The sequence below is a fragment of the Solea solea genome, chromosome 2, assembly GCF_958295425.1.
Source record: "Solea solea chromosome 2, fSolSol10.1, whole genome shotgun sequence".
Taxonomy (NCBI): domain Eukaryota; kingdom Metazoa; phylum Chordata; class Actinopteri; order Pleuronectiformes; family Soleidae; genus Solea; species Solea solea.
Genome location: NC_081135.1, coordinates 3,549,317 through 3,562,363, shown reverse-complemented (window position 1 = coordinate 3,562,363; position 13,047 = coordinate 3,549,317). Strand labels below are relative to the sequence as shown.

The 13,047-nt window shown below is 43.3% G+C and overlaps 1 protein-coding gene across 2 annotated transcripts; it reads right to left on the bottom strand.

Moving 5' to 3' along the window:
* Window positions 1–139: 139 nt before the first annotated feature.
* Window positions 140–12,737, bottom strand: LOC131449064 (indian hedgehog B protein-like). Of its 2 annotated transcripts, none has more exons than XM_058622023.1 (3): window positions 10,816–12,737; window positions 6,798–7,059; window positions 140–2,156 (listed from the first exon to the last, which is right to left on the bottom strand). In XM_058622023.1, exons 1-3 carry the CDS (start codon window positions 11,113–11,115, stop codon window positions 1,468–1,470), a joined length of 1,251 nt encoding a protein of 416 aa, XP_058478006.1. In that variant the 5' UTR covers window positions 11,116–12,737; the 3' UTR covers window positions 140–1,467. The 2 variants fall into 2 exon arrangements, with proteins under 2 accessions (XP_058478006.1, XP_058478014.1); XM_058622031.1 differs by having other exon boundaries at window positions 10,839–10,945.
* Between the last annotated feature and the right edge of the window lie 310 nt (window positions 12,738–13,047).

The following is a 13,047-nucleotide window of genomic DNA, read 5'->3' as shown; positions in this document are numbered from 1 at the left end:
GGGGAAAGAAAAGAAAAGAAAAAAAAAAAGAAAAAAACACGCCTGCGTATCTATTACAACAAACCGGTAGATGTCAGTCAAGGTGCGTTCACGTGTCAACAGGTCACAGCGTCACCAGAAGAAGAAATACAACAGCACGTTTCATTTCCATATAATTTAATTTCAAAAATAAATCTTTTTTTAATAATATCTCTTCACCCATAATAACTCCATAATAATAATAATAATAATAATAATAATAATAATAATAATAATGAACATACACTGGATTCCTGGTAAACAAATAACACTTAAATACACATCATTGATACTAGGATCTCTGTATTAAAGCAGTTAAGTTACATACAGCTTGTTTTACAAAGAGCACATCAGCAGCCGTGTGGAGACTAGAAAACTACATCCCTTCATTTCGATCATTCACGTGAAAATAAGACGTCCTTATTTGAGGTAAAAACACAAATCAAACAAATAAACAACAAAAACAACTCAATAAAAACCCTTTAAATTAGCCAATAACTTATCCCCTTTGAGTTTTTAAAGAAATTCCACTTAGTATTTAGGGATAGATTTAACCCACAGAGTAAATGAACTGATGAATTGATGGATTGCATTATACTGTAAAAAAACAACAGATATTTATTTTTGCTGGGATTAAATGACTTTTTATTTATTGGCAAAAGCCATTTAAAGCCACCCTTTAATTTACAGAATACCTTAATGTTGTCATTTTTAAAAGGAGAAAACTCTTGAACTTGAAAAATCTCTATTTTACCTTTAAATAAATGAGCCATTTGCACTGAATCATTGAATTTACAGACATAAACAATCGTGATTTGGTCATGGTCTTCTGAATCGATTATTTGCACAGTTAAGGGTAGAAATCCCTCAATTAAAGGAGAAGCTGTCCTTCAAAATAAAAGTGCTTTCATAATTGAACGATATTTCAATGTACTGGTTGGATAAATTATATCATCATTTAAACAATCCTACACTTACAGAGTGATATTCATTTATTTTACAGTCATTAAGCCCAAACTTCTTAACCTGAATCCCTCAAAATGTCCTTTATTTAAAGCTACACTACGCTCATTTCCTCCGTGTAGAACAGCATCTCGACTCCTGTCCCAAACTATTAAGGTGCTTGTTGTGTTTTCTGGGATAAATTAAGAGTAAATCATTGTTGTTTTTGAGGAGACAAATACATGGAAACTCTGAGAGCTCTTGAAATCACCATGTGTTGTTTTTTTTTTAAAGAGAATTCTTTCTTCTGTGTCAGTTCACAGATTTTTCCTTCCAGTTAAAAAAAACTCCCATCAGGCCTCAGCAAGGAACCCAAACATCTCCAATCCTTGAAGGAAGTTCATCATGTTTCCTGTTCAGCTCTGCAGGTTTGTATTTGTCACAAAGTGAAGGGTTCCCGTTTCCTTTATGTTCCTTTTTTTTGTTTTTCCGAACCCCCACCCTCCCTCACCTGTCGTCCTGAGCCACGCCCAGTGGGTGGAGACGTCCCGTGTCCATCAGCAGCTTCCCCAGCCAGTGTAAAACCTGAGAGTACCAGTGGATCCCGTCGCCGTGGGGTCCGGCCGTGCCGGTCCAGCTGTGCAGCAGCCGCAGCGGCGAGAAGGCCCAGTGAGCCAGGCCGTGTCCATCCACGACAGCGTAGCAGGACGCCAACACCCCGTCCACCACCACCGTTCCCCGCCGGGTGAGCGGTGCAAACGCCCCCCTCCCCTCCCTCAGGCTGACGCGCGTGACCCGAGACAGGCGCCCGTCTCTGTGTCTTTCGCCCCCAGACACCAGCACACACTGTCCCGGCGCGACATCGCTGGCGTACACAGTCCTGAGGGCGCCGAGGGCAGGCTCCGCCCCCTCCGAGCAGTTCCCCTCTGACACAAATATCAGGTGAGCAGCAGTGAGGGAGAGCAGCGCCCCGGATTCTGTCTGCAGAGTATGAAAGAGTTTCCGGGTTTTGGGGTCGCGGTCCAGGAAGGCGAGGACTTCACTGTAGAGCAGCTCACCGCTGCCGTCACTGCCCGAGGAGGCCAGGACGCGCTCGCCGGGCCGCAGGTCACCCATAGACTTCTGAACGCCGCTCTCCAACGTGACCAAAGCCTCTCCGGGGAAACAACCTCCAGACTTGGCCGCCACAGAATGATCTGAAAGACAGAAAAAACTGATTTTAGACACAACAAAAGACTCAGCTGATTAAAATCTACATCATTTTAAGTCTACGATGTTGAAAACTGAAGTTTGTAAAGCGCTCGCTCTCCCACACCAAAGCCCATAGAGAAAACCAGTGATTTTAACATCACAGCACACAGGAGTTGTTGATCCACTGCTGCCTCCATCAGGAAGTCTTAATGTGGAATTTTGTCACTTTGGGGGTTTGAAATTGTCCCTTGGACTTGTGAAAGTGACACAAAGTGACCACACGAGGCAGCAGTGGACCAGCAGCTCCTGTGTACCCCGTGAGCTAAAAACGCTGATTTTCTCTATGGGGTTTGGTGTGGGAGAGTAAGTGCTTTACAAACTTCTATTTCTAACATACAAGAAACATCTAACATCTAACATCTATCCCATAGACTAAATACAACATGGATGTAGGAAAGTGGAGCAAAACGCACAAGTTGCAGTTAGCCACCAGGGGGCGACTCTGCTGTTTGATATCTAATGTTACGTCAATAAACGATCAATACTTTCAGGTCTTCTTTGTTGTCAATTTTGTGAATTATGTTACCATTTAGAGGGAGAATGGATAATAAAGCACGGCACATGTGAGTGGACACCAGTGTGATTGACAGCTGATGTCGTCCAATAGGAGCCTGGTTGGTTCTGAAAACTTCCAGTTTTTCAAATTTGTCCAATTTTATACACAATATATCGTCTCTCCAATGTCTGTCTGTCCATTTATCTGTCTTTCATTTAGTAATTTTGACCTATTTAATCATATTTGTATTTTATTGCACATTATTCCTCACATTTATATAAAAATGACATAAGAATATTACAGTATCTGTATATTTTGACAACAAAAGAGCATCATTTTAAATGTTTAATGAAAATAAAATCCTTTTTTTTGTCAAAAAAGTAAATAGTAAATCTTTTCAACTTCCTTAACCAAATATTGACTTTTTTCTTTTCCTACACATAAAAGAACAATAACTGAGCTCCTGTTTGCAGCTCTGAATAATAACCTCGCGTGTGTGTGTGTGTGTGTGTGTGTGTGTGTGTGTGTGTGTGTGTGTGTTTGGCCAGCAAAGGTTTTTTTTTTATGTAGGTGACAATGTGTCCTTGCACTCTGGAGAAACCCTTGAAGACTCAAGTCTCAAGTCTATCTGGGGATAAATATTTGGGGAAGGCAGGAAGAGTCAAGGCCAGGGCGATAAGATAAAGTCAGGTGAAGGAGGAAGGAGCAAAGCGGAGAAAACTGAGCCAGCGGGTTAATCATCTGACAGACACTGGGGTCAAAAGCCAGGTCACATGTTTAAAAACATGTCTCCTCCTCCTTTTATTCATCTCTCTCTGTCCATTTGCATATATTACAACATGTATTTAGAATAAATACCCTTGTTTTTCCATATTATAACACACTATATTCACATTATTAGCCATTATATGATTTCTATTAGATTGTTTGTTGTTGTATTTTTAAACATTATTTCTCCTCTTTCAGCATGAGTCAGCATAAAAATAGGCACAAACGTAACCTAATATTTATGAATGATTGATTGATTTACTGTCTTTGACTTCTTTACTATTATAAGTTGACATTATATATATATAAAAAAAAGTATACATTTGACAACATGTGTTAATGTATTATTAGAAGGCCTAAAAAATGTCTTAGATCTTAGATTTTAAGAACATGCAACACCTAAAACCCCATTTAATTTAAAGTGTGATCTACATATTTCATAATAAATGTTCAAACCTGTTCTACCTTCCCCTCTTTTCTCACTGCAATCCTTCATCTCTGCTGCCCTCTAGTGGTTGACTAAATCCCAGCTAATTCCTCAGCTACAAGCACAAGCACAAGTTTCTTTTCTTTTGCCCTGTTCTTGAGGAATATCGAAGGGGAAAAACAAGGTGAAAAGAATAGAGAATCAACAAAAACTGCAGAAGAAACAAAAAAGATACCAACTTGATTGGTTGCCCTTCTGATCAAGTCAAGGACTGGGCCCTCGCAACCCGATCTGGTAGGGAAGGAAAGAGGAAGAGAAGGAAACGGGAAGAGCAGAGGGGAAAAAAGTGAGAAAGAAAGAAAGAAAGAAAAGAAGAAAGAAGAAAATCACTCAGTGTCAAATTTGTCAGCGGGGTTTTAAGTGGGTGTTTAAATTCTGACGCATTGTGTGACTTTCAGCACGTCCGTGTGTCTCCTTACATGACACACGTGTGCAACTTCTCATGCTAACTGCACTTTTTCCACCACAAACAGTAGCACAAAATGCATTAAAGAGACAGTTCGGCCTTTTGCCGCTTTGTTTCAACATAAAACAGCTGCTGGAAACTGAAGTTCGTAAAGTGCTGACTCCCCTGCACCAAAGTCCATAGAGAAAAGCAGCGATTTTAGCCGACAAGAACACAGCGACACAGCGGCTGCTGCCTTGTTCTGTACGTTTGTGTCACTGACGTCAGTTTTGACAAAGTATTTCAAACACCAGAATCACAAGAGAACACATTTGAACATATTAATGGAGGCAGAAGAAGAGTAACAACCTCTGTATGCAGTGATGTAAAAATCGCTTATTTTCTCTATGGGCTTTGGTCTGGAGTCTGGAGAGGAGTGAGATTCACTTTCCAGACCGAAATAGCTGTTTAAATGGCAAAAAAACATGTTTTTTTCACATATCATAGACTTAAGCAGGCGTATATTTTACACAAAAGGTTCCTTCAGTCTCAATTTCTTTATATATATGATGCGATATAAATGGTTAATCTAAGCAACTTATGTTCAGACTTCCAGAAACATCCTGCTAAACGTCACACATCCAAGATTTGTACCACAAATAGCTCAAAATGTATGAATATGATCAGTTACAGACTAATTCAAGATTGTAAGACACGTGAGCCTGCTTTTGTGAGTGAAGCAAGGAAGCCACGTACAGCTCAGAAGATGTAGTCCACATCTAAGATGTCCAATGAGAGAGAAAATGGAAGAGGAGGAGGAGGGGAGACATGAAAGCGAGCAGGCGACAGCTGTCTTTAAAAAGCGAAGGCGAGAGTTAATGGACAGAAGCAAAAAAATATGCAAGAAAGAAGTCAGCAAAAGCAGTTTCTCCTTTAAAAACTTCGCCCGCATTTCTATCACTTACTGAACTTGACATAGAGGAGGGGGGGTGAAAAAAAAGAGGCATTTTAACAAGACATCTTTGGTTATTTGCAGAAAATAAATGCAGTGTTTCCCCCCCCCGCCGTTGGACATTTAAAGTTTAGGACCCGGCGTGCCATAAAACGTGACTAAATTTAGCGCTGAGAAAACACGCGTAATGGGATTAGTAATATATCAAAGCTGAGTAGGAGGGAGAAAGTGAGAGCCGTTGTCAGTGTCCAACTCAGATTACGAGGCTGTGGTTTTCTCCTGGAAGCCGGTGCCGACCTGCCCCCCCCAACAAACTCACGAATGTATCAGTAAAGCAAAGGTGCGCTTGTTCACGTTGACGCGGCGGCGGCACCACCGTGAACCCTGTGTGTCCGCGTGTGGTTGAGGTTTAGACGACAAAAAACCTTCCTCAGTGCACTTTTAGAGAAAGATGGAGAGTTTGGTTCAATTAGAAACCAAATAAAAAAAAAAACTGTCTGAGGTCACAATGTTTGACCCAATACCACCAGTGTCCTTTGTTTAAATCACGTCCAAGTTGCCCTGATTTGAGAGAAAAGGATGAATTCAACACAAAAAAACAGGCTCTATTTTAGCTTAACTCTAAACTGTTTTGAAGGGTAACAAACGTAGCTTTCATTCACACTGAAAGTATGAAGAGAAATGTCTTTCATTAGCGTCGACATTTCCATTTTCCAGGTTTTATGACGCCGTTTTCAACATTTACGATGATTAATTGGCCAAATAAATTTGTATAAATATACAATCATTTTGGGCTTTATTTATATCTTTAGAATGTACTTAAGGTAAGGGCCTTACTAAAGGGAGGCCACCATCATGTGCCTCCATGTACCTACAGAACCTACAACAGCCTGAATGGACAAATGTAGCCACAGTACGGATTTTGGCATCTTTTCTGGTCAGAAAAGGGAGGTGCTCATTGTTTGTTGCAATCTGCAGTCCCACCATTAGATGTCACCACTTCAGACTCACTGGAACTTTATAACTTGAACTTTTTGGGGACTTTTTGACAAGAGAATTTAGAGAAATATGGGTTTTTCTTCTCCACTCTTTTTTCCATTCTTCACACAACTACTGTAAATGACTAATGTGAAAGTGTGAGGTAATGAAATGCACGTCGCTCTTCAATATAAGCCAGATTCGGACGGCATAAGTGGGTGGAGTCATGTCATTTTACTAGAGGACGCCATCACTTTGTCCCTTTGTAATATCACAAGTGCAGATAATATTAAAACGCCTAAAAGTGGACATTCAGATGGGACTAAATTCACTGAGAAGCTCTGAGAATAATGACTTTACCCCACCTCTCCATGTAAAACCAATCCAGTCTGAATGAGGCTATAGTGGCAGACATTTGACCTTCAGACGGACTCACAGGACATGTTAGACGTGGTTAGTTTGAAGCAAACTGAGAGTCTAACCGTCAAAACCAAGCCACACGATGAGTTGCATGACTCACCTGACTTGACGCTGCAGTGTATGTGAGCTTTGGACTCGTAGTAGACCCAGTCGAATCCGGCCTCCACCGCCAGTCGCGCCAGCATGGCGTATTTATTCCTGTCGCGGTCCGAGGTGGTGATGTCCACCGACCGTCCCTCGTAGTGCAGCGACTCCTCCGAGTGGTGGCCGTCCTCGTCCCAGCCCTCCGTGACCCGCAGCCGCACCCCGGGCCAGAGGTTCATTACCGAGATGGCGAGCGAGTTCAGCTTGTCTTTGCAGCGCTGCAACCGGTGGACACACACACACACACATACAGCGGACTATTAACGCGTCTGCATCTACGATCAAGACCCTGACCACAAGTCAAAGCCGCTGCTTCACTCACAATCTGAACTTTAAAGCTTTAAAGCAGAACATTTGGGGATTATTCTGTGGGCCAGATACGCAAGTTACGTAGCTATTCATGTAATGTGCGTCAGCTACATAAATAGCGTAACGTCAGACCAGCATGACGTGGTGAATTTCATAAATAAAGACAGTGTACAAAGGGAACGCAAATAAAAATAAAAAACGCCGGCGCTTTTCCCTCTAGACCTGGGACATACCGTGTGACGTACCGAACTGAACTTGTATGCTGTGGAATTCATTTGAAAACAGGCAAAACTATCAGACCTGACTGTGGGTGCGTTTGTGTGTATACAGCAGTAGAGCAGGGGTGGGCGGGGGCAAGAAATGTATATCTTTACATGGTGGAACTCACCTCTGAAAGTTTTTTTTCTGTTTTCAGTCAAACACAGGCCAGTTTTCAGCTGTCCCGCAATGTTGCTGTTGCTTGTGTTTGTCTTGATATACAACTGATCACTTCCTGGTGTTGTCACCGGGCGACACGAGACGTTATATTAACAGTTTACTGATTTAAATCCAATTAAAACCTTAAAAAAAGTGGACTCTGTCTCTTTAAAAAGAGTCATTCTGGCTCCATCTATCCACTCCTTGAACCCCCATCACCCCCAGTCCTCTCTCGCCCCCCTTGTCTGTGGCTACAGTTTTCCCACAATGCACCCCTGCTGTCCCACCTTGGGCTGATGTTTGCTCACTGTGGCAAGCGAAGGGAGCTGAGAGGCTATGTTAGGGCTGTGGGGGGGGGTTTGAAGGGGGACTGTGAGGTTATTGGGTGGTGGTTGGGGGTGACAGCTACATTAACAAGAGGTCCTCAGCGTCCCTCTAAACCTGGAGTCTGGTCAGGGTTGAGCAAACAGAAGGTGAGAGGGTCCATTGAGGGACCCGTTCAACTCCCTCCTGCTCACGCTGACACAAATAAATCGTCCAGTGCGCCACGTTTATCGCATCCACACCCAGGCTGCATTGTCAGGGACGTCCAAGGAGGAATTTATTGAAAAAAACTGTTTTAGCACAAATGTAATAAAGATAATGAGTAGGGAACCACAATAGGGAGCTGCGTGAATGAAAATTTATTGATTTTCACCAGTTTAAAGGTCCAGTATGCAACATTTAACTGTGTTTATAAGAAGAAAATTAACATATGTGTGTATAATGACTTTAAAATAAAAACTGTTTCTGCTTTCGTGGCCTTAGAATGAGCAGCAAATGTTTATGTTTCTGTGGAAACTTGATGATGAACATGCCAGAGCATTTTGAAGTGGGAGCTGGTGACGCAAAAACGAAAAAAAAAGAAGAATGACATTCTTTCTGGTCTGTAAAGGCCACCGTATTATCGCTGACATGCTTGGGAAAGAGAGCAGAGGGCGTCCTGCTTTGCTACAATCCGCATTCTCACACACTGCACCTTTAAACGAGTGTTATTTCATTTATTTAGGGGCGTTCAATTCTAACTTGTCTGTAGACAAGAAAGGTCAAAGTTGCAAGTCTGAAGTGATGCTGGTTTTTTTTTTTTTTTACTGCTGGAATAATGGAAGGTTTGTGTGTTTCATTCGCTCTTGAACAGATTCACAAATTAGAATGAAAGCGACCTGAAACTGCTGCTTATCCTGTTAAAGTGTAACTGCAGGTCACTCTGCATGAATGCTGGTCTCAGTGATGCAACGTTTCCTGAATCTGCCCCCATTAGAGCTGAAAACTGGGATTAAACCCTATAAATGTCCTTTTTCCATGTTGGCTGTGATAAGAATAGCTCATGGCTCAGTGGCCACGGATGAATTTTCACAGTGTTCAGTGTGGATTTTAACGTCCGTGATGTTTTCTCTCTGCGGTCACGCGGCACCGAGCTGGACTTCATAAATCAGACGCGTAGATTTAGTTGGTTTTGCTTTCAAGGTATATAGACCGACGGGGGTTTCTGTAGGAGCGGTTTCGGCGCTAAACCACTGGCTGCACAAACATTGGACGCACACGCCGACAACATGCGCCTATATGCAGACTTTTGTTTGCGCTGAACGGATGGTTTGGTTTCATGTGGCGTCAAAAAAAGGGCTCGTTTTCCAAAAATCGGTGAAAGTGGTGGTGTTTTCACTCTCTTCCAATGTGAGTATTGTGACCATTTTATTGATTTTTAAAGCCACAGTTCGCCTTTTACGCACCACTTTATATTATGGGACATCTGAATTACAACAGAGACTGTATGACCTACTTAAATGTGACTTTCTGCACTCCTGAACAGTCGCGTCAGTCATCCCAGGCAAAAAAAAAAAGAAAAAAGAGGCGATTAAAAAAACCTAAAGGTGAAGAAAAAATAAATCCGTATAATTAAGGTTTCAACACAAGTAAAGCGGGCTATTTTTGCACACGTGCCCTGAGAAAACAAACAAAAAAGTAACACTGAATACTAAAAGACAAACAGGAGGCTGTCTCCTGCGGCTTGGAGCCCATAAATTGTGTGCAGGTCTGCGCCGTTGACGCGCAGCGGCTTCGGGGCGCGCGCTGTAAAAAAAAAAAAAAGAGAAGAAAAATCCCGTCTGGAGGAAGAGCTGTTAAGATTTTTGTGAATTTGTGTTTATGTTTCTTAGATTTCCTGTTTCTGGCAACATTTAGAGAAGAAAAAAACACGATCATTTGGATTAATTTTCCCTGCAAACATGTAAAATATAAAATGTATGCGGATGTTTCTCGCAGTGCGCGCTGCAGAGGTGACAGCTTCAGGCTGGGGTGCGCGCTTTCATTCCCCCCACGTGGGTCTGTGGACATAAACGCCGCTGCTCGGGGAGGAAGCCCGCGGTCACGAGAACCAGATATAAATACTTTATTCCTGGGGAAATTGGGAGTCGAATAAATTCCACGCGGGGCCACATCAATGGTGGTGTCGTAAAAAATCCTGACAGTCCAAAAGGCGACTGTTAACCCGGGCCAATCGGGCTTTAACGTACACGGTAAACATCAGTACACGCTTGACCTGCATGAGCTCTAACCAAATACTACTTTTGGCTGTTTTTTTTTTTCCACCAAAAGCATGTTGTAAAACAGAGGACACAGTGTTTTAATTAAGAACCACCGCTCCTCTATACATTTAAGACGCGAGGTTGCCCTCTTTACGCACGGGCTACCCACAGTTGAATCTCTGAAAGTGGTTGTGGCGCAGGAGGAGGAAGAGGAGGAGAGTTCTGATCCAAAAACCCCACAATTCACAAACTGTGTCAATCAGATGTGGGTTTTTTTTCTTTTTGAGAATTGACTAGAGAAGAATTTGAGCAAACAGAGGTTTTGTTATCAGTGTTTCAAAAGGGCAGAATCTTGAGTTAAAGTTATTCCACTTACTTTCTTCATTCAACAAATGCAGTGAATAAAGTCACGCGCACAGAGAAACGATGTTATAATAGTAGCGTGATATCTGGCTGTGATAATCGGATTACACCAAACTTCAGTGAAACACAATAAACTCGATTGTGTTTTTGCCGTAATGATTGTTTTGCAGTGACGAGCCTTGAGTCAACAACAAACGCGGAAAAAAAGAGAGATAACGGCGTCCACGCGTTTAAAGACCGACCAAAGTGCAGCACAGCTCCTGCTCTAAGGCTGGAAGAGCCAGGCTCAAAGGCTCGACGGTAGCCGGCATGCAGGGTTACCTGTGTCATCATGCGGTCTGCACCTGTGTTCTCCTCATCCTTGAAGATGATGTCGGGGTTGTAGTTGGGGGTGAGCTCCTTGAAGCGCTCAGAGTTCCGGGTTATTTTCCCTTCGTATCTTCCACTGGCCCCCAGCGTCTTCTCGGCTACGTTGGGGCTAAATTGTTTGTAAGCGAGCGGGACGAGCTTCCTCTGTGGCCGCCTCTTGCCATAACCTCGACCCGGTCCACAGCCTTCGCTGAGCGGTGAGAGGAGAAAGGCGCACCCGGCGAGGCACGTCACCAGCGTCGGGAGTAGCATTCCGCCCCGGGGCCGGTGTGTCACCCCCCAGGCGGGTGCCAAAATGTCACCGCTGTATTTGGTCTGCTGTGTCCCCTCGCGTGGGTCCCCCTTGGTTATTTTAAAGCGGAGGTAACAGAGCAGGACTCATCCCCGAGTCCCTAAAAGTCGCCATTCCCGGCGCGTAAAAGTGGCCAGTGCGCCGCGGGGCTGAACCTGTGCGCTGCTGTGCTGACACTCCCCTGTCCCGAGTGCACGCAGAGGCAGGGGCATAAATAGGCGAGGTGAGTTTATCTTGGCAGGCAGGTTCAAAGCGGTCTCTCTGTGTCGGAGCTGTGAGAAAAAGGGCTACAGACAGACAGGGAGGCGCGCGGTGCGTAGGCAGGCTGCGCCTGTTGGGCACAGCGGTCAAAGGGTGTCCCCGCAGCGGTTTCTGCCTCTCGGGTTTGTTCTCAATGCGTCCCTGTGGCGCAGGGCTGTTGGCAGAAATGGAAATGGAAGAGATCCTACTACAGTGCAGATGAGGTGCCGCGGGAGAAGAAGGAGACCGCGCCCTGCTGGACCTGCCCTCTGCTCCGTCCTCTCCTCCCATCGGGGGTGGCACAGGCCCCGCAGCCGCCTTCATCTGTTTATTGTCAGCCGGTGCTTCAGCCAAGAGGACAGACAAACACCGAGCCACGAGACTGTCCTCGCTGTGGCCGGCGCGTGCTCACTCGGAACAATTTTGAACCCTCGTCTTGAAGTCAAGACTGCAGGTGCGCACTTCAGCACCTTCATCTGTAAGAGAGCAGACTTGGTCCTGGTGACATAAACAGACCTGTGACCACGAACCATCAGCACATTCATCTCCTCTCTTGTTTTTAAGAAACCTCACAATGACGTTAAACCACAACCTCAAGAGGGAAAAAAAAATCAGTTGTATCACCATGGTGACGTGACATCACAGCTTCCCACAGTGGAACAAGAGCAGATAAAGCAAGTCATCTTTAAATTCAGAGAATTTGGTTCATCTTTGACCAGACAAAAGAGACGCCGATTTGTTGTAGGTGTTTAAAATCATGCGTTGACATGGACACAGTCACTGATGCCAAAGTGAGGTCCGCGGTGCTGCAGCAGGTCTTTAGAAAGATTTGTTTATGGACCCAAATGGTCTTTAACTGGATTTACTCACATAAAGTTAACATATATACACTTCTGGCACAAAAGCTTGAACGGATTTAAACTGGAAATATTAAATAATACTATACTTTATGGCACTTTCACATGTTTTGCTGTAAGGACGTTTCCCAGAGATGGTGCTGATCATAACAATAAGACAATAACAATCATTTGTAATGTTTTACTATTAATCGATTCACCGCGCTTGTCATGAAAATGTCTCGTTTTGTTTTTTATGAGACTTTTAAAAGCGAAGAAAATGATCTTATTTTTAAAACCTGCAGTCTTAAGACGCTTGAAAGATAATAAATGAATAATCCATGACAAAAATAGGAGTTGAAAAACAGTTCAACTTACTAATTAAACTGTTGTGCAGCTACTAACTAGGGAATGGGATGGAAAACAGAAGAGTTTAAACGCAGCAATTAACAACAAAGGAGGTAATACAAGAATTATATGTATTGCAATGAATATTAATGACATTATTACTTGTTTTTGCAATAACTCAAGGAAATGGCCCAATTACTCCTAATATCTAGTAAAAAAGTTACTAAAATCTCGTGTTTGTGACACAGAAACACTTGAAATCCCTCACAGTCGTGCAGACAAACAGTGACTTTTTTCAACTAAGGCTTCAATAGCATTCCCGAGATGCTGCAACACCTTGAGTCAACATCTCACTATTCTCTGAAAAAAAAGAAAAAGAAAAAGGGGGGCGAGGCCGCCGCGCCGTCGACCACTCTTGACCCGGGTCTGAGACACAAACACGTCTCGCTATATTTAAACCTATTTCCT